The sequence below is a fragment of the Grus americana genome, chromosome Z, assembly GCF_028858705.1.
Source record: "Grus americana isolate bGruAme1 chromosome Z, bGruAme1.mat, whole genome shotgun sequence".
In the NCBI taxonomy this organism is placed as follows: domain Eukaryota; kingdom Metazoa; phylum Chordata; class Aves; order Gruiformes; family Gruidae; genus Grus; species Grus americana.
Genome location: NC_072891.1, coordinates 70,863,904 through 70,888,303, shown reverse-complemented (window position 1 = coordinate 70,888,303; position 24,400 = coordinate 70,863,904). Strand labels below are relative to the sequence as shown.

At 41.2% G+C, this 24,400-nt stretch overlaps 1 protein-coding gene across 1 annotated transcript in view; it reads right to left on the bottom strand.

Moving 5' to 3' along the window:
• The window catches only part of MTAP (methylthioadenosine phosphorylase), a 32,329-nt gene extending 9,710 nt beyond the window's left edge, over positions 1 to 22,619 (bottom strand). Inside the window, exons 1-5 of the mRNA XM_054810411.1 lie at positions 22,577 to 22,619; positions 17,696 to 17,782; positions 10,829 to 10,887; positions 8,317 to 8,484; positions 1,343 to 1,445 (exon numbers count right to left, since the gene is read on the bottom strand). Coding sequence (XP_054666386.1) covers positions 1,343 to 1,445; positions 8,317 to 8,484; positions 10,829 to 10,887; positions 17,696 to 17,782; positions 22,577 to 22,603 — 444 coding nt within the window. The 5' untranslated portion in view covers positions 22,604 to 22,619. The remainder of the gene's footprint in view (positions 1 to 1,342; positions 1,446 to 8,316; positions 8,485 to 10,828; positions 10,888 to 17,695; positions 17,783 to 22,576) is intronic.
• Positions 22,620 to 24,400: the final 1,781 nt, after the last annotated feature.

Genomic DNA, 24,400 nt, shown 5'->3' with positions numbered 1-24,400 from the left:
GCTAATCACTTCAGTAATAAATCTATTTTTAATCCATTTCAGAAAGTATACAGTTAGCTTTTAATAAACTCCTTGCATCTGTTGTGACATGACATCATACTCAAAGTCAGTAAGCAACTATATGCCAACTAATCTTTGGCAAGAGCATGTGGCTAGGCTAGGCAGAATTCGCTGTTCAATGGAAGAAGGACAAAAGTGTGCTCATGTGTAATACACAGTGGTTTGTTTCCTTGTGAGATTTAAAATGTCTTTACTTCACTGCAAAACACCTTGATTCCCAGTGCACGGAAGCATTACTCCACTAATCGTGCTGTGGACCTGCTGGTGGACATCTTGAAACCACACTGTGTCTAGCCAGCTAACAAAAATAGCCTCTAATGACACTGAAGTGAATTGGTGACAAGTGCAGAACAGCTCAATAGTACAAATGTTTGTACATGCTCTGCCTACAGGTTGGGCCACCTGCTTCACTATTCAGCTTTGTCCTGCTCAGTGTAGTAACTGACTGCACAGAGAGCAAGCCTCTTAGATGGATATGACTGATTCTGTATGCATTCCTGTGCCCCTGGAGAACCTATCTCCTTGAAGCTTCTGATCAGAGCATTCCACAATAGCACAAAATAAGCAGCTCAATCTTCACCCTCCCTTTTCCTCAGGTCTAAGAATACACTAAGGTGGCACATTTAATCACAGATAGCTTATAAAGGTGTTGAAAACCAGAACAGTGTTTCACACTGCTTAAAGTGGTTTTGAAGCTTGAAAATCTTGAAGTGACAAAACTAAGAACAACAGTTAAGAATAAAAGGCTACTGTAATTTGGCTTGTTTCTACATTTAACATCCTTTAAGCTAAGTGTTGACTCTCCATCACTACCCACTGCTACAATGCACAAAAGCATAAACGCAATATTGTAATTTCTGTGAATGCCAAGTACTATTTATTTAATTCTTTATATTAAGTGTGTAGAGTGCTTCTACCATAGATGCAGTTTTATTCAGAACAAAAAGGAACTAATTCCTGATTCTGTCTTCTTGCTTTGTCCACTTTGTTGCTCTCCTGGCTTGTTACCTGATAAATAAAGATATTTTGTCCTGTTATTAAGACCCCAGGGAAATCTAGGTTGCTAACTGACATCTTCTGCATACCTCCCTTAGGAAGATAGCTCCTACAGACACAAGATCTTTTATTTCCCATGCCTTCCAAATGTTATGACATATCTGAGAAACAGGAATAAAGAGGTGCAGATTGCCTCTGTATTCTAAGAGTTCATAATTAGACTACTATATCACGAGTAAGTGCCATAAAAATAACATTTCTAAATACTATTACAAAATTCACTAACCTCTCTGGTTTTGGTGCAGAATGGCTCTGCCATTGGAATGTGACACACTCCTGAAAGACTGGAATGCTGCCCATCATATAAAGTACAATGTCTTTTAGTTGTCCTAGAAAAGCAGAAAACATGACAGAAAGGAGAACAGGGAGAAAACAGAAACCAAGAAATTGACACAAATCCAAAAATACAGCATTCTTGGGAGGGAACAAAAATATCAGCATGTTATAAATGACCACCTGTTTTGCCTCTGTACAAGCCTTTCAGAATTGAGCTCAAGAGTATAAAACTGTTACTCCAGTAGTGCATTGTCAATTAATTGGATAAAATCTATTGTTAACAGGACACTGAAATGCTGATTGATTCCTAAATGACACAAACAGCCACATTATGCCTCAATTCTACTCAAAAGAAATCAGCTAAATTTAATAGTCAGGAAAGAAATCTCTGAAAAAAAGAACACAATAAGCTTTCAGGAAGGAAAGGAATCGAGTCTGAATTACCACAAAGCTAGTCAAAATAGAGCTTGTTGATATCATTGCATTGCTACATTGAAAGGATGGGAATTTATAGGAACAGTTTCCTGAACAAGAGAGGTATGAGTTCAACCAGAACAGGATGTCTTCGTATTCTCAGAAAGATTACACACATGCATTGGCAGCCTGCAAGTAGAAGAATGCTTTTTCTCCCTTCTTTCAATTGAGAAACTGTTTCCTTGCATGGAAATGGTCAAACATGGTGCAGAAATTACCATTCAGCATGTCATTTTGACAGCTACTGGAACTGCTACCCACTATCACTTTACCTTCAAAGGCACTGCCTCAAGCTAATTCAGCCAATCGGATGGCAAAAACCCTCTGGAACAAAATTATTTGAGACATTAACTTCTTCCTCCCAATGTGTCACATATTGTGCTTCATAGGAGAAAAGTAAGGCAACAGCCAAATTCAATCTGCAGTTAAAATACAAAACTTCTGTTGGTAATACTGCTCACACCAGTTCCCCACCCAAGTCACCAGCAGATATTTAAAAGATGGTTTTGAATACAAGTTACATGTTAGAGTAAATTTGGGGAAAAAAAAAAGAACCAATAGGGTAGCCTTAAGGATGAGATTATAAGACAGGAAAAGAGATCAGCAAATTAAAAACATATGCAAAATGGGATACAGCTGTTAAAACTGGTTGAAACACTAATATTAATTTTTCCTTTATGGGATACTGAGGAGCTGCAAACAGAATGTATCTGATTTTACACACTTTTTTTCAGTGTCTGCTAATGAATTATTTAGAATTAGAGGAAATGGGAAAAGTCATAATCCATTTCCTGCATTATAGTACTTCAGATGTTGTTAGTCAGGCCCTTTCGCTCAGGAAAGCCCTGAGGAAAGATCACATATGTATAAATATTAATCTCTGACTTTCAGATACCCTATGTTATTTGGAAAAAATGGCCACATCGCTACATGGTCTAATAAAGAAATCCCACTATGTTTAGCACCATACATACGAACTGCATGGGAATAAATCGCAATGGTAAGACCACTGACTGCTCTGAGCAATGGGCCATGTGTTTGCACTCAAGAGTGCAACAATTTATCCTCTGCACGGAAGGCTGCAACTCTGCAAGGGCCACAGCTATTTGATACAGGGCCAGCTGATGTGCCCATAAATTGCCAGGCTTAGGGTGAGAATAAAGGCAGATTTGAACAAATCTCTGATTCTTGCTATCTACGAAGTAATGGCTGGCACAGAGGAGTGCCTTTTAGCCTCTCTTCCTTTCTATAGCCCTGCTACTCTAGTCAGGAGTTGGCCATCCTGATTTGTCCCACTTTCCTGTGTGTGAAGTACAGGGCAGCAGCACAGGATTTTCACCACTGCAATACTGTTCCTCTCTATCCCTTGCACAGAGAATGAACGTTACACAATCAGATGCTTTCCTTACTCTCAAAGAGACTAAGAGCTGGAGAGCAAACAACAGTATCTGCCTGAAGCTCCTCTCATTACAGGAGTTTCAAGACCTTCCCCACGTAACCTGAGTGACTCCTTATGGAGCCAGCAGGAAACAAGAAATAAGGAACTCAACAGCCACTCTTCAATCTGCTCCTTAGATCTCACAGTTTTAAATGTGGAGAAGTCCCCATGCCCTCCATCAGGAGAGCCTGCTTAACAGAGTTAGGACTGAATGTTATACAATGGCCTGATTGTTTACATTAAAACAGGAAGAAGTCACCAAGTGCCTGCCTAGAATCTAGCCACACTACTTGTAGTAGAAGCGCACAATCCCGAAGGATCAAGCATAGCATAAAGGGAAAGTAGGGAGATGGTCCCAGTGGGGGAGATCAAAAGCAGCACCTGAAAGCACTGGACTATAACTTACAAGCAAACAGCTAAGAGCCAGGGGGGCTGCACAGCTCCTGCTAGCCTTCTGACTTCTGTAGGGCTCTATGGAGAACTCCCACCAGACCTTCATGCTGCTTCTGTGCCAAACAGGGAATGACGGTACAGGAGAAAAGGGAATTTTTCCCCAGGAAAGGGGCATATACGTTTTTATGCGTAATGCTTGTGTATTAAGCCCAAGGAGACAGTGATACTCATAGTGCAAGCAAACCCTTGCGCTGTTGCATAGTTTTGCCATGCCCACCTTGCCCTTACTACTGTTTCAAATTCAAAGCTGCATGTACTGCAATTTTGAAGGTGTCCCTAGAATTTGTATTCCCCACCCTGCAGCAACAGCCACACTTTTAATTGGACAGTAAGGTGGCTTTTGTTCCTTCATTTTTATTTTATCACAGTAACAGAAGATTTTCTGGCAATGCTGACTATGACTGATGCTAGCAAGCAAAATCCAACTCAAACAAGTGAACAAACCAATAATTTCCATCTGTGACAAACAGTCCTCTATCACTTGCATCATCACCTTCCCCTTTCTTACAGTACTGTTGAATTATCAACAAGCTATTAGTAACTAAATAAAAAAAGTGAAAATTCATACTGGCATCTGCTGTACAAAAAGCAGTCTCAGCATGCTCTGCCTCTTCAGGGACACTGAAAGAATTTTAGAGAGCGTAACAATGCTGTGGTATATGTGACACAAAGCATTCAAACAATAAAGTTGGCAGCTGTTACAAGATTTCTTTTATGAAACTATTTTCTGCATCTTCCTGTCTGAGCTGGGTCATCCCAGTAAGTAGTTACCGTCTTACTCTTCCTAGCAAACAGCAGCAAATCAAACAGAAAGTATTAAAAAGCTCCTAATCAGTCTGATCTAGCCAGCTGACTAACAGCACTGTAATAAACAGGAGCCAAAGGCATAAAAAAAATTATTCCAGGTGTTTTTAGGCACTTGTTTCAAAGAGAATAACTGTTGTAGCCCGTAATAATTCCTGTGGTTTCTTTTGGATTTGGAAGTAGGGAGAACACTATGTAAATATTTTGGTACTTATTTAACAAAATATATCTTTTATCATTTAGATATGTATACTAACAGATAAGCATGAAGAAAGCAGAGACTCTATATACAAAATCAAAGTTACTAGGAGTGCTAATGATCTGCAGAATTAAGCTCTCCAAAGAGACAGTGAGCTCTAAGTCCCCGCTACAAGTCAAACCTATGCCCTAAACTAGGCAGAAGTCCTACACAACTCCATATACTGAGATCCTGTCATTAATGCCACAGTGTGCATCCACAAGAGGAACGAATTACAATTGCTGCCTACAGATTTCTGCTCAATTCTAGCTCTTCTCCTGTTCCCATTCACTATTCCTTCTTCTTGCTTCATACCTGAAAAAAGAATAATGATGCTCCCTTATTGGCAACTAGAGCCCAGATATGGAAAGGTACTTGGACACCTAAAAGGCACTGATTTTAATGGCAGCTTGAGTAAATTCTTCCCACCTAGACCCAAGCCTCTTTCCTATGTAGTGCCTGGCATGGGTTAATCACTCTACAGAAGCCAGGGTACCTTTCAAGAAAAATAACCAACTGTTTTTGCAGCTTTAACCAGTACCTTCTTTCCAAGACTGCTGACATAGTTTGTTTGCAGGACCCTAATCTTTCATTAGAAAGTGTTTTGGAAAAATTGCATCTTTTCAGACTTCGATGGACAATTAATCTATTTTATCCCATGAAAGTATCTTCCCATCAGCATTGTTTTCCTAATAATTTATGATATATAATGCAATAACTCTTACAGATGATACACCCCTCTGAAGAGCAAAAATGCAGACCCTACCTTCAAAGAACCAGCAGTCTAACACCCACTGGCAAAGATCATCAGGGGAAAAAACTTATCACAGAAATCAAATTGTCAAATGAAACAGACTATTACGACTTGTCAGTTTTCTGAATTAAAGGGCAAGCTAATAATGATTTTTAAATTCATATTACATATTGTTTTCCACACTGAAACATTCTCACATGCTTTTCTGAGAAGCTGCTTTGTTTCCCAAAGCCATAAAACAAGTTCTCACAAGTTCCCACTCTTCTACATCGAAATGAAAACTTACTTGCCTGAGTGAAACACTGCTCACATATGGGCTGTGCCATTAGTACTGGTGACCATCTGAATAAACTCTAAATGAAGACACAGATCACAGAATCACTGAATGGCTGAGGTTAGAAGGGACCTCTGGAGGTCATCTGGTCCAACCCCCTGCTCAAGCAGGGCCACCTAGAACTGGTTGTCCAGGAGCACGTCCAGGTGGCTTTTGAGCATCTCCAAGGATGGAGACTCCACCACCACTCTGGGGAACCTGTGCCAGTGCTCCGTCACCTTCACAGTAAAAAAGTGTTTCCTGATGTTCAGAGGGAACCTCCCGTGTTTCAGTTTGTGCCCATTGCCTCTGGTCCCATCACTGGGCACCACTGATAAGAGCCTGGCTCTGTCTTCTTTGCACCCTCCCTTCAGGTATTTACAAGCACTGATGAGAGCCCCACGGAGCCCTCTCTTCTCCAGGCTAAACAGTCCCAGCTCTCTCAGCCTTTCCTCATAGGAGAGATGCTCCAGTCCCTTCAGATCTTTGTGGCCTTTGCTGGACTCTCTCCAGTATGTCCATGTTCCTCTTGTATAGGGGAGCCGAGTGCTGGACACAGCATTCCAGGGGTGGCCTCACCAGTGCTGAGTAGAGGGGAAGAAGGATCACCTCCCTCCATCTGCTGGCAACACCCCTACTAATGCAGCCCAAGATACTATTTGCCTTCTTTGCTGCAATTAAGTGATTCCTGTCCTTTCACTCATCTTCACATCAGATAAATATACTGATTTGTTCTATAACCATTTTTGTTGTTCCTCTTGAAAATGACATGTTTTTAAACCCCAAACTTAACCAAGTTGGTTATTTCCTTTCCAGCTCAGAAATTATGATGCAGACTGGCAAGTGCTGGGAAATTTAAAGCTGTGGGAGGAGATTAGCTAGCTTCAAAATGAATTGTAAATTTTTATAATGACATTTTGGATGAAGGATGGTCTCAGATTTCGTATCTGGGTTCATTTCCTGGCTCTGTTAATGTTTTTCTGCCTGACCTCTGCAAGAGTTAGCTTCTCCATACTTGCACCCTCATCTGCAGCAGATGATATCTCTGGAATCATTCCAACTGTTCCTTGTTTAAAACTGCAGGCTTTCTGGGCCAGAGGCTACTTCTTACCATGCATGCAATTCACAGCTTAGCATGGTTAGGCTCCCCTCACCTACCTAGGAGTCAGCCAGATGGTAATGTTGTCAAAATAACTGGTGCTTTACTCACAATCATCTAAACTGTGTACCCAAGTATGTTTAATATCTTTCCTACTTACATCAATATCGATACTAAAATTACTCATTTCCAAGTACTACTGGCAGAATAGGGATGATTATGATTTAATCTGTATAAACAAAGTGATCAGCCTAAATATTTTTACACTTGAAAAAAAAGAAAAAAAAAGACCATTGTCAGCAATACAGCTGCTCTCCACCCATAAATCAACTCTAGTGTAACAGGAAGCAGTTTATATGGGGCTTGCTCCTGCAGGGTACTTAGTCATTTAGATACACTGTACTTAAAATGTACTCTCTTACAAGAAAAAGCATTTCAGTTACACATACAAAAAACGTCTGTAAGTCAAAACTTGAATAGCACTGCACTGCAGAGAACAAACCTAGATATACATGTTCAGTTGGCAATGAAATATTGCCAGCTGACCCACAAAAGCACGAAGAAGCTGCATAAATCATTCCAAACACTTAAAATTGGGTGGAATACCCAATAGTTCCAGATACAGTACATCTACTGGTACTAACAATAAATTTACCTCTTAATATGTGAAACTATATTTTTTAAATACTTGGTGTAGTTAGTGATCTTTACATGTAACATTTTTTTCCCCCGTTTGCTTGAATTTTTCTAAACATCAGATAATCAAGGAGGGGAGGACTGACTGGAGTACGCAGACTTTGGAAAAAAATTACTTCCTTGTGATTCTTAGCAAATTAAAAATGTTTGCATCTCTCCTTGTTTTAAAACAACTTCCTCTCTTTTCCCACTGTGTCGCATTTGATCTCTCTTCTGTAGAGCCTCATTATAACTACATATATTTTCCTACCTGGCTCCTACTATGTCTTCTTGCACCTCTCCATCTCATTTCAGATTTTTCTTCAAACTTAGAGCAGCCTGTGGTCTTATCCATGTTCCTTCCCCACGTCTCAGAATAGGAGATCTCTTCAGAATACTCTTCCCAAGGAGCTACACTTTCTTTCATTCAAGGCTATTCTTCAAAGCTTGGTATTTCTTCTATCTTTGTTAGAACTGAACTTCTTGTAATCTCATTCCTGTTTCCTATTACGCCTTCTTGTATGTATCTCAATTTTGTGCCATAAGAACTGAGGCTAACACCTTGTTCCACAAAAACTTAATTTAACATTAACAAGTTATTATATGGTTTAACCCCACTGGTCCCCTTGTTTCTCCCCCAAAACAAAGAACACAATTAAAACCAAATGTTACTCACCTGTCAATGAATTGGTCAATTATGACAAGATCACCAGGTTGTATTTCCTCTCGTAATGAACCACAGGCAGTACTCACTAAAACATGAGAACAATTTTCTTCTTTTAAAGCCCAGATATTGGCACGGTAATTGACGTTTGATGGCATAATTGTATGATGCCTTCCATGTCTGCAAAGATACATGTTGTAAGAGTAAAATAAATCAGATTGAAATTGCCTTCCTTCTCCCAGATAAAGAGAATTCCAGAAAATGTAATTTCCCTAATAACATTGGAAATGATCATTTCAGCTACTTCCAGTGTAGCTTTTTTTCCTAACTGTATTAAGGTTCTCTCAGTATTAGATTTAACAAGTAGTGGTGTAGTTTTCTTTTTAAACACAAAATTTTAAGTTCAAGACCGTAATGAAAAGAATCTTGAAAATACAATCCAGATATACTTTAGCAGCTTCAAGAGTACAAAAAGCATTTTTCTCTGAATTTTCTAAGTCAGTTCCATAGGCTCTGAAAACCCAGGTGTAGCAAATTAAATCTTTCATACAGTACAACAAATTTGTAAGATTTATATACACCTCTACAAATTTTCTGCTCAGAAGTGCTGTTTGTATTCTCCCACACAGAAAAGAGCAGCGCATCACAGGAAATTTAAACCAGAAAGAACACACTGTTTTAATCTGTCACTTTCCCAAAGAAAACAGTAGAATCATCCCATTTTTCTTTTTGCTCTTAAAATGATCTGACAGCTTTCATAAATTAGAAGAATGACTTCATACTGCTGCTGTATATTTTTTCACCAAGAAATGCAATAGTCTTTCATTTTATTTCTGTCATCACCACAGACGTACATCACTCACATAATGATTAAACACATTTGAAAATTATTTTCAACCATGTAAGAGGAAAGGAGGAACTTAATTTTCCAATTCGTTCTTTCGCAGAGACCAAAAGGTCTTAACGAACTGGATCATTTGGGAACGGGGAGTTGCGCACAACATGATGAAGCACAGTCAGGCAGGAGTGCCATGTCATCATTAGCATTTCTGATAAGCTACTAGGTGTGTAGATTCATTGTGTAATGTTGCAATTGTTGTCAAAATCTTCTAGAACATAGATGCCTTTTTTTTTTAATCTGGCATTCATGAGCAACTCTGTTATTTTTCCCAAAACAGAAAGCAAAGTTGCAGGTACCTTAGCCCCAAAAGTAAACTCACAGGGGTTGTATGTGAACAGTCATAAATCCCACTGAGGGTGTAAACCACAGCTGAATTGTTCAGCTATATGTAGCCCAAGGCCTACTTTGATGCAGCACAGCTATGAGATCTTGGCTTACCATTTGATTTGGGAAAATGAGAAGAATGTTGTCCAGGTGTAATAAAATACATGAACAAAGTCTATGCAAGATAAGTAGAACCACAGACAGAAGTGTACTTGCAGAGATCATAACAGTCAGCAGCTTAACTGAAAAACACTGGCACGAAAAAAATCAAGGCCCTGAGTATACCACTTGGTTGTAATTGCCCTGGTCAACCTCACCCTGGGCCTTGCCCCAAACAACCAGTGCCCGTGAGCCTAAGTGCTCCTATCTCCAAGCTCAGGCCCCAGCCTTCACCCCTGGCCTGAGCCATGTCACAGGCGTGCCTGTCCCCAGCCCTGTCTCCCGGATGGCCTTCAGACCCAAGCTGCAGTTTGTCTCCAGACCTGTTTTCTGCGTGGACTTTGGACACATACTGCAGCCTTGTCTCCAACCCTGCCTCTGGCCCTATCTCCTACTGCTCCTGCCTGGACTCTCTGAATGAAACCTGGACTTAATTCATCATCTCGACCTGTCAGGGACTGCTGATGGACCCTGTTATCAGCATCCATGCTCTCCACGTGCTGAGAACTGTTAGGATTCTTATGTTTAATCCAGTTGCACATTGGTCCTAGGTATCCACAGTCACATTACTGTGAAATTCCCATGCACTCATCTGCAGATCCTGCTTCCAGAGTTTTTTCTGAGTATGGTAAGAGATGTTGGAATAAAAATGCCACAGGGAGAGAGAACAACATGGGATGCAGACTCCTAAGCAACAAAGGTATAACAGCCAGAGGACTCATTAATCAAAGGGAATGATCTGGAAGAGTCTACAGTGGTACCAGACATACAGTTCATCTGGAAACAGGCAATTTCCCAGATTCACAAAGGAAATTTGCAAACACTGGGAGAGATTACTGAAGTTACCAGGCACCACCTACTTACCACCAGAGCAGGCAACTTTGCAGGTTGCCGATCCTACTAGGGCAGCACCCCTCACTGGATTTCTCTTTCCTAACCTAGACAGTATTTTTAATACTCTCGGTCTCTGCAGCATCATATTTGTTCAGGAAAAAACCCAGATCTCTGCTGGACTTTGCTAGCAACCACACACAGCGAGTTAAGTCAGAGTAAATATTCAGTTCACCTAATGTAAGAAGAAAAAACTTTTCAGAAAACTTTAAGGCACATAATATAAGACCCTTTAAAATGCTCATTTACCTTGCCAACAGCACACACTCCACATTTTTTATCTTCCCCAATATCAGAGCATCCGATGGCTGCAAAACAAACAAATAAGACTGAGTTACAGCTTGACAATCACATTAGAAACCTTAACTGCTACTTAAAAATAAGCAGGATAGTTATGAAAAGAAATACTTGTTACCACTGTAGTTTCATGTTTTCTTCAGCTCAGCTCTGTAATTTGATACGGCAGATTAGTAAAACAGTCTCGAACAGGAAGATCAAACTTGACACCGGAAGGATTATCATAATTTTTCCGTGTTCATTCTAACATTATTATCACAACTCCTTACTTTAGGGTTTGAAGTAGCAATACTTTCAAATACTTTGAAACTATTTCAAATAGTGCTACACAAACAAGAAAACAGAAGCACGTACATGTTGCCTTTAAATGGTTAGCACATCTCCCTCTCTCCTGTAAACTTTGGTTGCTTTTTGCTGAACAGGTGCCATTCCCTAGTAAAAGCCCCCTCCCAACAGAAATCACATTTCATCTGTCCCTTTCCATAACATTCCCCCCTCTCTTCTCCGTCCTTTTTCTACCAGGGTGTAAAGAGGAGTTCTAGACTCCTCCAACCCACCCTTCACTTCTCCCCCTCCCTGCTTCCTGACAAATTCACTCCTCCCTGCTGGGAGTCCTGCTTTTGGAAAGCGCACTGTGATACAACAGAGGAGTTCTGGTACACAGTGGCAGAAGCAGCGTTGTATTTGGTCAGCCCAGGGATGAGGAGATAGAGTGTGCTCTCCTCTCACAGCTACAGGAGAACATGCATTCCTCTTGACTAACAACCAGCCATGAAGCTAGAGAGAGTATTTGGGTTTTAGCTGCCCAGCTGGGACATGTGCCCTGCTTGGAGATGGTCATAGTGCCCACACAGGGCAGCCCCCAAGTCACCAACCGCCGTTACAACAAATTAACTGCTCTGTGCGCTGTGTTCTGCTCCTGGACTATATGCACCAGAGATCTGAAATACACAACGCTTCTAGCTTCCCTTTTTGTTAAAAAACATAAGGCCTCTGTTTAATTAAATGCTAAACCGCATTTGTGTTGAACAGTGGTGCAGCTGGATGTGCTGCTTCTCCTGCCCAATTCAGAACTGCATGCATTCCACTTGTTTTATTGCAGTGTTGAAGAAATAGTAAATAAACTGGAAGCAACTCTATGCCAATCTCTCCTTCCATGCCGTGGGATTTAGAGCTGAAATAGCTATTGACAAAATTATGATTTATTTACTAATCACAAGTTTGCACGTGTCTAGAAGGACTCAACACATTTGCATTTAGAAATGTTCTATTGCCTGCTACTTGATATGATTTTATTTGTATTTTAATGCTAGCTGCATGATTTCAATTATAATTTAGTTTTACAGCTGTTAGCTCTATTACACACATGAAAATTTGCCAAGATCTAAAGTAATATGTGAGTCCCACATCGCTGCATTGTAGAGATATTAATTTCTAATAAAACCAGCACTTTCTACTCCCTATTACACAGCTCTTTTTAGTAATTTCTAATGTGAAATCTCTTCAAAACATAACTTACTCTATCACTTTGGTTTAAATTCTGCCAGAGATAGATTTACCACATTTTTTCTTATAAAAGGAATGTTCCAGAAAATTTATTTTTAGAACTGTAGTGTATTCTGCCTTCTTTTTAAAAGTCCCCATTTAATATTAAACTATTGACATATAAATATTTAATCTATTTACCTTCTTTACATATACTCTTCTGAACCAGACATGGACTTAAGAGTGAAATTTCATACAGGGCGAAGGGCATTTTGATGTTGCAACATTCCATAACAATGACGGTTCACAATAATTACCATTTGGGGTTTTGTTCTTTGCATTTGTTTTGTTTTGAGAGCACACATTTGCTGTGTGCAGTAATAAATATGCAACTTAACTCACTGCAGGATACAAAAAGACCCTTAAAAACTAAAGAGGACTTCAGCTGAAATTCCTTGCCTCTTATCAAAAGTAACGATCAGTAAGTTGAAGACTGGACCTTTTGCTTTACAAGTGACAGATTCAAGTTTATTGCAAGAGATAGATTCAAGTTTTTATCAATTTCCAAAAGATTTTGGGTAGAAAGGTGCAATTTAGCAGCTATTTGATATTCATCTCCACCACAGAACTCCACTGAATTCTGCATACATTGCTGATCCATCGAGAATGCAACAGCTTTGAAATCCAACAAGCTTCAAAATCTAGTTGCAGCAGCCAGGGTTTCCTTCCCTATCTGCTGCCATGCTAGTCATTTCAAAAGGCTTCAGGGTAGCCGTGTAACATGACCAGTTGTCATCTTTACATAGATTTCCACAGAACACATTCAGGGCATCTTCCAGGTGACTGCATGAGTACCTTTCTTGCTGGAAACATGGCAGAGAAACAAAGATTTGAAGCAAAGAATGCACTACTAAACGATGAACTGACAGTTTAAGAAAAGAATTTGCAGATACCCCATCATGGGTCATTAAAAAAAGAGGAAATAAGGATAAATCAGTGGGTGTAAAGTTACAAGGAAGTAAAAGATACATGAATTTCAAATGATATGTTGACTGTGTAACAGAGCTAGTGGATGCTTCTGTTCTGCTCTCTTTTTTCCCCCAAGTTCTTTCCAGTGCTGTACCTCTCTACTGTCATCTCAGTTGTAGTAAGGAGCTTTGAAATGCTGAGAAAATAATAAAAACTTCCAATTGAACAATCTGAATTTAAAGATATAATGCAGTATTTCTAAAGCAGGATTTAATAAAAAGCCCAATAAAAAGTTCTCAAACATTAATAATTCATATACATATTTAACTACTTCTCCCTTCTAAAAAATCCAAGTCAGATCTATATTACTCTGTGTTGCAAAAGAGAAAAGGAAGCCAAGAACCCTGGGCAGTTAACACTAAATTATGACAGTAACAAACAATTGAAATAAATCCCCTTTGTCCACAACATAAATATGCATAAACTATTGTTCATGTGGTGCTTACAGAATTCATTTTTTCCTTGGTCTCACCTCAGAAGCAAGCTGGAACAGAAAATAGAATGAAGCAGCAAAATAAAAATCTCAGGAAAATTTCAGATGGAAAAGTATCTCATAGGTTCCCCAAACCTTCATTTTACCTGTGATCTAGTTCAGGAATCAAATGACGTACATCGTTTTGGGGAGGTAGAAGAAAAGCTCAAGTGTTATGTCACATGGTCTGATTTTCCTGATGCAAGCATACAAAGCTCATTTGCAAGGTGGACCCTCCCCCCACTTTGTTTGCCAGGTATACCTACGATCAAAGAAAAAAAAACGGGGGGGAGGGGGAACATAAAATAATTTTCTAGAATAGGAAGATATTTTGCTGATTTCGGGAAAGCTGATTCAGAACCAACTTCTGTCATGCAGAAAGCAAAGCAATCTAATTGAAAGTATATTCTGAACAAAGCTTTATTAGTAGCTTCAAAATTCAATAATGATGATAAATGCTGTTGCAAGCAATTTTCTTATCCTATAAGAGAACAACATTTTCCATAGCTGCAGATGGAATGCCAAAAGCTTTTAGGTATTTTCCACAGAATACCAAATTTTTGATGCAATGAAAGTGGTGGAAGCAGACAAGGGAGAAAAGAAGGCTGAAATATTAGCTGCTGTAAGCATATTTTTTTTTTAGAAGAACATACTGCATATTCACTAGTATTACTGATGTAGCTTAAAAGATGATGGGAGGACCAATGCCAATGTAAAGAATTGCAAAAGTCCTCATAGTAGATTCCTTTAAACTTTTCCAGATTTCACCTGAAAAAAATACCTCCATGAATGATGTAAGTGTAGTTATTAAATGATTCTTACAATTCGAGAAGGCCAAAACAGAAGACAATTTAAGGACTCTACACGAACAAAATGTAAGCTATTATTCTGCTTCTAAAAGTAAAGAAATAGCATTAAAGAAATGTCTATGTTGTTGTTGTCGAATGTCACAGGTGTCAAGGAACATCACCACCAGAAAGGTTTTCAGCTAAAAGTCTTTTGGCTATGTCCTTGCCAAGAAACTTAAGAATTAAAAAACACAATTTAAGGAAAATAGAATTGTATACTTCGCATTTTTACAGGATAGAATGAAATGGACATACACTTTTTAAACTATGCCTTGGATTTTTCTTTTGGCATTCAGATATCCATTTTCATTCTTCCTAGTTTTGCTTGAACTAAATAGGCCTGATGTTGCACCTCTAACTCTCTCAGCAATTAAAAGACCGCAAAGTTCTGAACAGTTTATTTAGATTAAGCCTTTTACCTCTTAAAATTTCAGGCAGATTATCTCTCCATTGATGTCACAGCTCTATGAAAAAGCATCTTTATGGCAGAAAAATTTGGTTTTATTTCACTAACAATCAAGAACAAAACAAACCTTTAGAAAAAAACCCACTAACATAAACCAAAAACTTCTGAACTTTTCCAAGCACACTTAAAAAAACCAACCTACTTCTCATTTGCCCCTTTGTACTCAGCAATAGCTGCTTCTCTCACCTCTGTTGTTCTAAAATGAGAGGCAGGCCGTGTAACACCTCCTCCCTGAATACTAAAAAGTCTCAGCAGCAAAATAAGCAAATATTGATCCATCTAATAATATCAATTAAATGTGAGGTTTGTTTCTGCTTCAGTTGAAGTCAATCAACTTGACCTGCTCAATGTACATCATGCCACTGGAACCTGTGGTCTAAGCCCTGCACATCTTACACTAGGGCTGATCCACAAGTTGCTCCATGAGGATGAAAGCTGCATTCAAACACTGAAGTTAATGCAATTCTATGCAGGAGTGAATCTACATGAAACAACCATCAGATCAATGGCCTTGAGTTCTCAGAGTTCAGATCTATAGGCAGAGAGAAGACAGGCCAGCAGGGGTAAGGACAGAAGCTTGTTGTTCGGTTGTGCTCCCTTTCACAGATACAGAAGCCCCAGGAAGTTACAGTTTTCCATCCAGGTCAGCTTAACAGTCCCAATTCAGCTCATCACAGTTATCTAGAATCCACACTTGGGTTCCGATCATGACATCTCAGTTATAGATGCCCCCCTCCCCCCATTCACAGAGACAGAATATTCACAAGCTTTTTCTTTAAGCTGAGCCTATGCTAAATGCATAATACGCAAGGCTCAGACACAGCAAGTCCATTGATCAAGGTTTCTCACAAACCACTACAGGCAACCAAGATTTATTTTCCTCTATTCATGTTGCATTCTGTGAAGAATACGGGAAAAAGACAGTAGCTAAACTGCTTCCTAAATGAAATTAAAAAAGCCTTCCATATTGACCAAAGGTGCAGGACTGAGAAAGCTTTATCCACTCGCTTGCACAGGAACCATCCTGCAGGTACCTCTACTCTTCTCAGTAATACTCAGTAATACTCTTCTCAGTAACACTAAACTCTGCTGTAGGTCACTTACCACACTGCAGAATTTGGTCCCCACCAGCGCTGTGACAGCCCCTGAAATGCTGTGCTGCCACTGTGCCCTTAACTCTGATCCGAACAGACTCCGGTGAGGGAGAAGAGTGTTTCATCCTTACTGGATACAAAGGCTTCAGTTAATATCTGCTACAAGCATAGTGCTATTCTTGCTTTGTCAGCAGTCTCCAGACACAGCCATACTGTGACCATCTATGGCTCCCAAAAAACAGGGCATGCAATGGCAACTGGTTTGGTTTGGCCAGTGGATTCTACCTCAGACCAATGCTGGCTACCATTTCAAGAGCAGGGTACAGAAAATGGAGGAGGCAAGTTACCTTCATTCTCTTGCATTTTGTTAACAGATTTGAAGGACAATGGAAAAGTCAAATGCATTCTTCTGATTGTTTTCTCCTCTCTTAATCTTTATCCCTTCCCCTTCTTGAATGGTGTGCACCCAAAGTCTGCTTGCTCTTTACACTCTTACTCCCCACCTTAAACCATTTTGAATATAGGCACGGATTCAGATTTTCAATATCTCACCACAACTGCTGAACTTTCTGGCAAGCTTCTACCCATAAAATGGCTCCTGCTACCACATGACAGATGTTTTATTGTGTGTATACTAGGTTACACTGGTAGATTTCATAAGATATAACTCTGATGGCACCCAGAGTCCCCTGGTCTTATGACATTACAGAATATCTGAAATCCAGTTCTATGAACTTCCTTTGTCAACTAGAGCCTCTTCCCGCCTTGATGTCCTCTCTATAAGACTCTCTCTCATCCTGTGTCTTGCCTGTTCCTATGATAATGCTTTGGGGCAGGAACTGCCCTTCACAACACACTTGGCACTGTGTATAGAGCAACACCCCTAGCCTCCACTCTCTCTTGCTAAGGGCTGAAGCAATGTGAAGGAGAGTTGGTTGAGAATAACTGTGCCACAAAAACAGTTTCAGAGCTTCATTTTCAGTTCAGTTTCGAATTATGTAGTTATGAGCATGATTGTAAGGAGAGCGTTGGTATATAAAGCATAAGTCAGTGGTTACACAGTAAGTGGTGTATATATATAAATACCTCAAAGGACAGTTTTCTGCAATTCAGAAAGGTTTCTGGAGCGATCTGACATATACTACGGGTCACACAACAGCACAAATCTGACTACAAATTCAAGACTAAGTTCGTAAATTCATCCAATCTACAAATGAGAAGAGGTATAGTCTCCTTTGCACATCATCTTTGTAACACTTTGCTTCTACAAACTAAGAATCACACAATATGTAGCAACTAAAAGGAAATAGTCTTATGACAGTACCCCCTTTATGCATTCATTTAACAGTCTGAAAATTCTTAAAGCATACAAACATCCTCAAAAACATCAAAAGTCTCAGTAACAAAAAAATAGGTTATACAGACCTTGCCATAAGGAGTATCAATATATTTTTCTGTTCTTCCTTCTAAGATATCCGGATCATCCAGGCCAGTTCCACCAATAATTCCAATCTTACACAGAAAAGTACATATTAGTTGTCTTGAGATTACACTGCATTTAACAGCATGTCTGAAAAACTAACTAGGCAGCTATAAAATGTATTTTCTGCTTGAGATAGGGTTAGACTACGTGTCAACAAAACAGTTTCCCGGAAAGGAAATTTCAAATGACTGCTTTTAAACAACTGTATTTAACTTGCCAATTTCTTACACTATGATTCTCCTCTTTAAGGACACCAAATTTAAACAGCTATGAAAAATGCACAAAGATGTACCAATTCATCATTTATTCCCAATACAAAAATGAAGGCTATTATTTGGGAATGCCTCTAATGAGTGAGAAATACCTGCATAAAGCATATTATAACAAAGGCTTCTTGTTTACAGTCCTATGCATAACGAGCCATACTGAATACCAGGCATTACTGTATAGCATTATACATACAAAATAATGAAAACTTTTTTTAAAAATCAGAAGGCTTTTGTGTTGACTTGTCAAGATCTAAGAACTTCCCCATTTCTGTAAGTAGTCTCTGTACAGCTCGTGAAAGGGGGACAACTCAACAGCATCTTCACAAGTGAAATAAAAAGAATCTGCTGACAATTTCACCCACTGTGAGCACTGCTGGGTTTCTTCATATATTTACAGTTAAGTCATCTGGTACCTAAGAAGTTGTAAGTGCTCATCCAAACTTGGTCTGCAGCTGGGTCACTAATTGTCTCCTGCGTAGATGCACTGGTATCAGGTTTTATTTAACTCACAACCTTTCCCTAAGTAGAAACTTCACAGGCTCTTGCTCCTCCTACTTTTTTTATAAAGTCTTTTCAAGTACTTTTTTTTTTTTCAATTTTTTATGAAACTGACTAACAGTTTCAAAGCATAATGGAAAGGGAAATGAGAGGGCAAAGGAAAGGGCTACTTAAATAAAATACATGCTTTATTTCCTTAGGAAATCAGGCTAAAAGTCCTATGTTGTGTTTTGATACAACTTGTAGTGAAGATGCATGAAGTAATTCAGAATTACCGCCTATCTGTCATGCTTTAGTAATTGTCTATTTCTTGTTCTTGCTCATTGCTCATCTGTTCTAGTTCTTTTGTGGAAAAGCAGAAAGAAAAAAAGGTAATTTGAAATATATATTCTCACTGAGACTAAATTCACCTGTGATTTCATACTCCAATTAAAGAAAAATGCATCTGCATTTTCTTGTTTCTAATTCATCATTGGAAAGTATCTTGTTTTTGTCTTTCTAGGGATAATTCCATTTTCAATCAAGTTTTCTGCTGAGTTCAGAACACTTCTAGCTCTTTGGATGGAGCAGGTACTGTCAGACCCTTCACAACCTCAAGCTTAGTAATGTCACCATTTATCACACACAGCAAATGCTTCTGCTTTTTTTTTTCCCTCCAATGTGACCAGTTGTTGCAAAGTTTATCTCACTTAACTTGAATAATTCATATCATGGCTGAGTTGCCTATCATAAAAAAAAAAATTGGAATCATGGCATGACTTATTACTGCATGGTTCCACCATTTTTAATTATTTTTAAAGACAGAAAATTTCTCAAGAAAAACCTCCAGACTTCAATGTACGAGAGCCCCCTTCCACAACACACACCCAATTCTCTCTTACTCTAGCTTCTTCTTAATTTTCACGTTCAGAGAGACCTCATTTATTCAACCACAGTATTAATTGGCTCATCAAACATTTCATTTCAACACACAGAGGCTCTGTGGTCTTTGTTACACACCAAATACTTCACTGAGAAAGCTTTCCACACCAGGTGGTGTAAACGCTGATATGCTGAAGTAGCTTTAACAGATCTACTTCCTTTTGCTACCCCCCTGTGGAGCACAAGGAGTAGTGCAAAGGAAAATACCAGTAAAAATCTACAGACTCGAACCCTAAACATACTCAAGCATTACGGAAGACCTAGATCATTGTTTGCAGTAGTATTGATGGGTCCGTTCCCACGTTACTCATGTTGCTTATCGCAAATGATCAGATTGTTAGTTAGATTGCTCATGAAAATCCTGAAAACTATAGATATTTTAGGATAAACACTTTTTTTGCCTTAAGAATCGTGTAAGAAGTGTGAAACAGGAGCAATCATAAACCTCAAAATCAGCGTAAGACCACCTTTAACATTGTTCATGCATGCATTCTGTGAACATGGAAGATTACTACATTAAGAGAAGCCAGGATCAAAATGGCGCCTATTTTTTTTAATCTAGAAAAAAAATGGTTCCTTCAGTAACTTCACTAGTTTTAGTTTGGCATAATGCTTGTTCCATTTGTGCTGTATGACTAAAGATTGAAAATATTCAGAAGGGAACGCTTATCTGCCTGAATTTTTATATCTACCAAAGTGAAACTTGTTGGGGCTGAGGAAAATAGTGCAATGCTGGAGATACCAGCTACAGCTACATGACATTACAGTGCAATGCTTTAAGATCCTTACAAACACACAAATCCAGCACTGTTAACAGGCCCTTCCCATAGCAGAAAGCAGCACACCTGATCTGTGGCAGCACAGAGCTTGGTCTGTTCACTGCAGCATAAGCCTGGTAAGGTTGCTTTCAGATTTGCTCTTGGGCTCCATGCTCCTGCAGCGGCATCCATACGTGCTTGTGCTGCACAGCTCAGTTCCAGGCTTTTATGCCAACAGCCATGCTGTCAGAAATGGCAGCAGTGCAACTAGCTGGCAAAATATTCACAGCTCCCAGGCTGAAGAACCCACAGCACGGAAGAAGAGCTAGACTACCTTTAACTTGCTTTTGCCTTCTTCCTCCCCACAAAACACCTCAGCTGCAGTTTGATCAACCTTCAACCCATCTCAGGCACACTGGCTAGAGAAATGCTGGGCTCACTGTAATTCACAGAAGAGCTACTAGAGTGGAAGGAATGTTAGGCCAGGTGAGATTTGTTTAAACAGCTGCTTCTCCAACCATGTAATGCCAACTTGGAGCTGGCAGCTCCAGCCCTAAAATTAATTTTACCTCTTTGCAAAAGAATTATTTTTCCTCCAGTTTACATAATCTCCAGGAGTATCAGCTGTGTCTGGGGGCTGGAGACCCTCAAAAATGATTCTACATTAAATTCTGCTTTACAGACCTTCTAGTGAATTATCAAAAGGAACGTAGCTTCTCTAGGCTCAGTGGGGAGATACCCAGCAGCCCAGGCATTGAAGGCAAGGAATGGTAGAGAGGAGTTGACTCACAGAGAAAAGTCTCACCTTTTGTCAAAAGGCAGAGACAGTCACATCTAGGAGTGACCCCAAGAATGGAAAAATGCAAGACTGTATGCTCTATTCCAGACTTTGCATCCTACAAAGGAACATGAAGGACATAACCTGTAAAAGTTAATGGAGGCTGTAGCTAAGGTTATCTGGAACTAAATCTAAAGTAAAATGGCATTGCAGTGGAACGAAACGTGAAGTATTTTACTATGGTATAGTTAATCTCAAACATTGGGATGAAGAGCAACAAAAGTGAAACCTAACAAAAAGTTATCACACCAGTAACTACAAGATCAAAAGCATTTCTCTGTGGGAGTCCAAATAATGATCACACTTAAGTGTATGCCTTTCTTCATGTCCTGTTTGGTGAAATTTCTCAAACAGGTTCAAGCACAAGACAAAGAAGCGCGAGTGCAGTAACAGTCTACGCTTGTTCGTCTGAGAGTCTTAAATACTAGCATATGTTAAGCGTTGTCATGATCAGCTATGAGTCTTTGTGAGAACTAACAACCAATGAACGCATCTGTACTATTCCCTTCTATTTTAGGGACAATGCGATGAGGAAGAAAATGGCATTAAAAAACCTTTCACTTAGGAGAAAAACAGCAAGATGCATGCAATTTACAGTTAAGAGGATAAACTTGATGTCTCTGTAAAATAAAGATGCCTTGTAACTGATTTCTACACACTAAAACAACTGGGGGAGTTACTTCACCACAGAAAACTAATGCATACTTTGGTCAAAACACAAACCCAGAGTTTCAGCCTAACTGGCCTGCTCATCCCTGACGCATACCGTCATCTTTTGGAGCCATTTTTTAAACACATGGGCAGACAACTCTTAAGCAAAACTTTTGTACCAGCTCACTTCTGATGCAGCTTCGGGACTTGTGCACCTTGCGATAGTTACAAATCCGCCCGGTCCCTCCCACGGACAAATCCGACACAGAGCAGCCAGTCGGAAACCCCGAGAAACCGAGGCCTACCGGCTGCCATTAAAAAAAAAAAAAAAAAAAAAAAAAGAGAGAGAGAAAAAAAAGAAAAAAATTCATCCCTTCCGGGATGGCTGCGGGAAAGCCAGTGGCGGCGGCCCGGGCCGCCTGCCGGGCCGCTGCCGGGAGACACAGGCAGGGCCACCGCCTGAGGCACGGGGAGCGCCGCGCGGGGGCTGCCCACGTGGCGGCGGAGAGAGCCCAAACGGGCGAGGCCACGTCCTGGGGGCACGCGGCCCGGCGCCGCCGGCCACCGCGGCCCGCCTCCCGCCTGTCACCGCTGAGGGCCGCCGTGCTCCCGGGTACGCTCCCGGCGAGCGAGGCGGAAGGGAGGCAGGAGGGGTGCGGGGCAAGGGAGGGGAAGGGACAAGCAGGACCTCTGCCCACACGCTCGGCAGCGCCAGGACGGCAGCAGCGTGGGCCGCGCACCTCCCCCTCCGGACTCCCGCCCGCAGCCAGCCCGGGAGAGGAGGGAGGCAACAGGCGGGGAGGGGTTGAGGGCGGCGGTGGGCGCCGCCTCCCATCAGCGGCGCCGCCACCTCCTTCCCAACCCATGGCGGCGCCGATCCACGCTTACCTTCACGGCCGCGGCGGCAGCGGCCATATTGGCGGGAAGGGGGGGTGGGGAAGGAGGGGGGCGGTGCCATTGGCAGCCCGCCAGGACCGCGCGTGGCCCGGCCCGGCCCCGCCCCGTCCCGCCCCCGTTCCCCGGCGCCGCAGCGGGGGAGCCGGCGGGAGCGCCGACGCTACGCGCCCTTCGCTAGGTGGCAGTGCCCGCCCGCGCTGAGGGGTGGCCGTGCCGGCCAGCGCCGCCGGGGGACGCTGCCCTGATACCTCCGGCCCGAGGAGGCGTGGGGGAGGCCCGGCAGCCCCGCGGCGCTGCAGGTCTGTGCCTGCGGCCCGAATGGGAGAGGCCGGGGATGCCTGAGGACTCCACTCTCCGGGCCTGAGGGACCGATGTCCCGGTCTGAGCCCGATACTGGCTGTTCTGCCTACTGCTAATCGCACAGCTGGAATTCTTCAGGAAACGATTAGGAACACACGACGCAGAACAGCTCCTTGGAGTAAAATCTCGTTTATGGTGCTTTTGTGTCACAGCATAGGACACAACTGCTGCTTTTTTTTTTCTTTTTTTTTTTTTCCCTCGGGACATCACCTTTCCCAAAGTGGATATTGCCATCCCGTTATTTCTGAGTATTGCTATTAATATGCTGTTCCTACATTTCACCAGTGGCCTCATCAGAACATCTCCAGTGTGCCTTTGAAACACTGCTATCATCCACTCCATTAGCTCAGGAATGTTATTTCATCCTTGAAATGTGTCCTCAGTAGAGGTTTTAATACTTTTTTAAAAGCTTTCATCTTGGAAGTAGTTTTATTAAGTCAATGAGAATGCTTCTATGTTTAAATGCAATCACAGCCAGGGTACCCATCCTACTCTTTCTAATACTTCTAATCTGCATGTTTACATTTGATTCTCTGGGAGGCTTCACTGACTGCACGTAAACAGAGCAATGCTGCAGTTGGTGGTATGTAAATACTTTTCTAAATTATGCTGCAGTTCCAGAAAACAGTATTGCACAAATGTTGTAGTATAATGAAAATAATTTATCTACTTAAATGTGTGAGCGTGTGCTAAAAATGCTAACTGTTGGCTCAGCCTTGCTGAAACCTAACTCCCATATGGTCCATATTTCAGCTGGACCACCTACAATATTCCTGGAGACATGGTGGTTTAAGTGATTACCCCTCAAAATTCCTCAATTTGTCAACAGACGGTAGAACTAAACAGCACCGCAATATCCCTGGGGCACCCTATTAAACAGTGACATGAAGCAAAAAAGTGCCGATTAGTCCTAGATTGCCCGAAATGGCAACACAAGACCAAAATTCCAGCTCTAACCTATGTGAAAATTCCTAATTTATAGGGTTTGTAACTAAGTGGAAGAGATTTCATGTGAAATGAAATCGCATGAAGTTCAAGAAGGCCAAGTGCAAGGTCCTGCGTGTGGGGTGAACCGCATGAATTTCAACAAGGCCAAGTGCAAGGTCCTGCACTTGGGTCAGCGCAATCCCAAGCACAACTGCAGGTTGGGTGGAGAATGGATTGAGAGCAGCCCTGAGGAGAAGGACTTGGGGGTGTTGGTGGATGAAAAGCTCAATGTGAGCCAACAATGTGCACTTGCAGCTCATAAAGCCAACTGTATCCTGGGCTGCATCAAAACCAGCATGACCAGCAGGTCAAGGGAGGTGATCCTGCCCCTCTACTCCGCTCTGGTGAGACCCCACCTGGAGTACTGCATCCAGCTCTGGGGGCCCCAGTACAAGAAGGACATGGACCTGTTGGAGAGAGTCCAGAGGAGGGCCACGAAGTTGATCAGAGGGCTGGAGCACCTCTCCT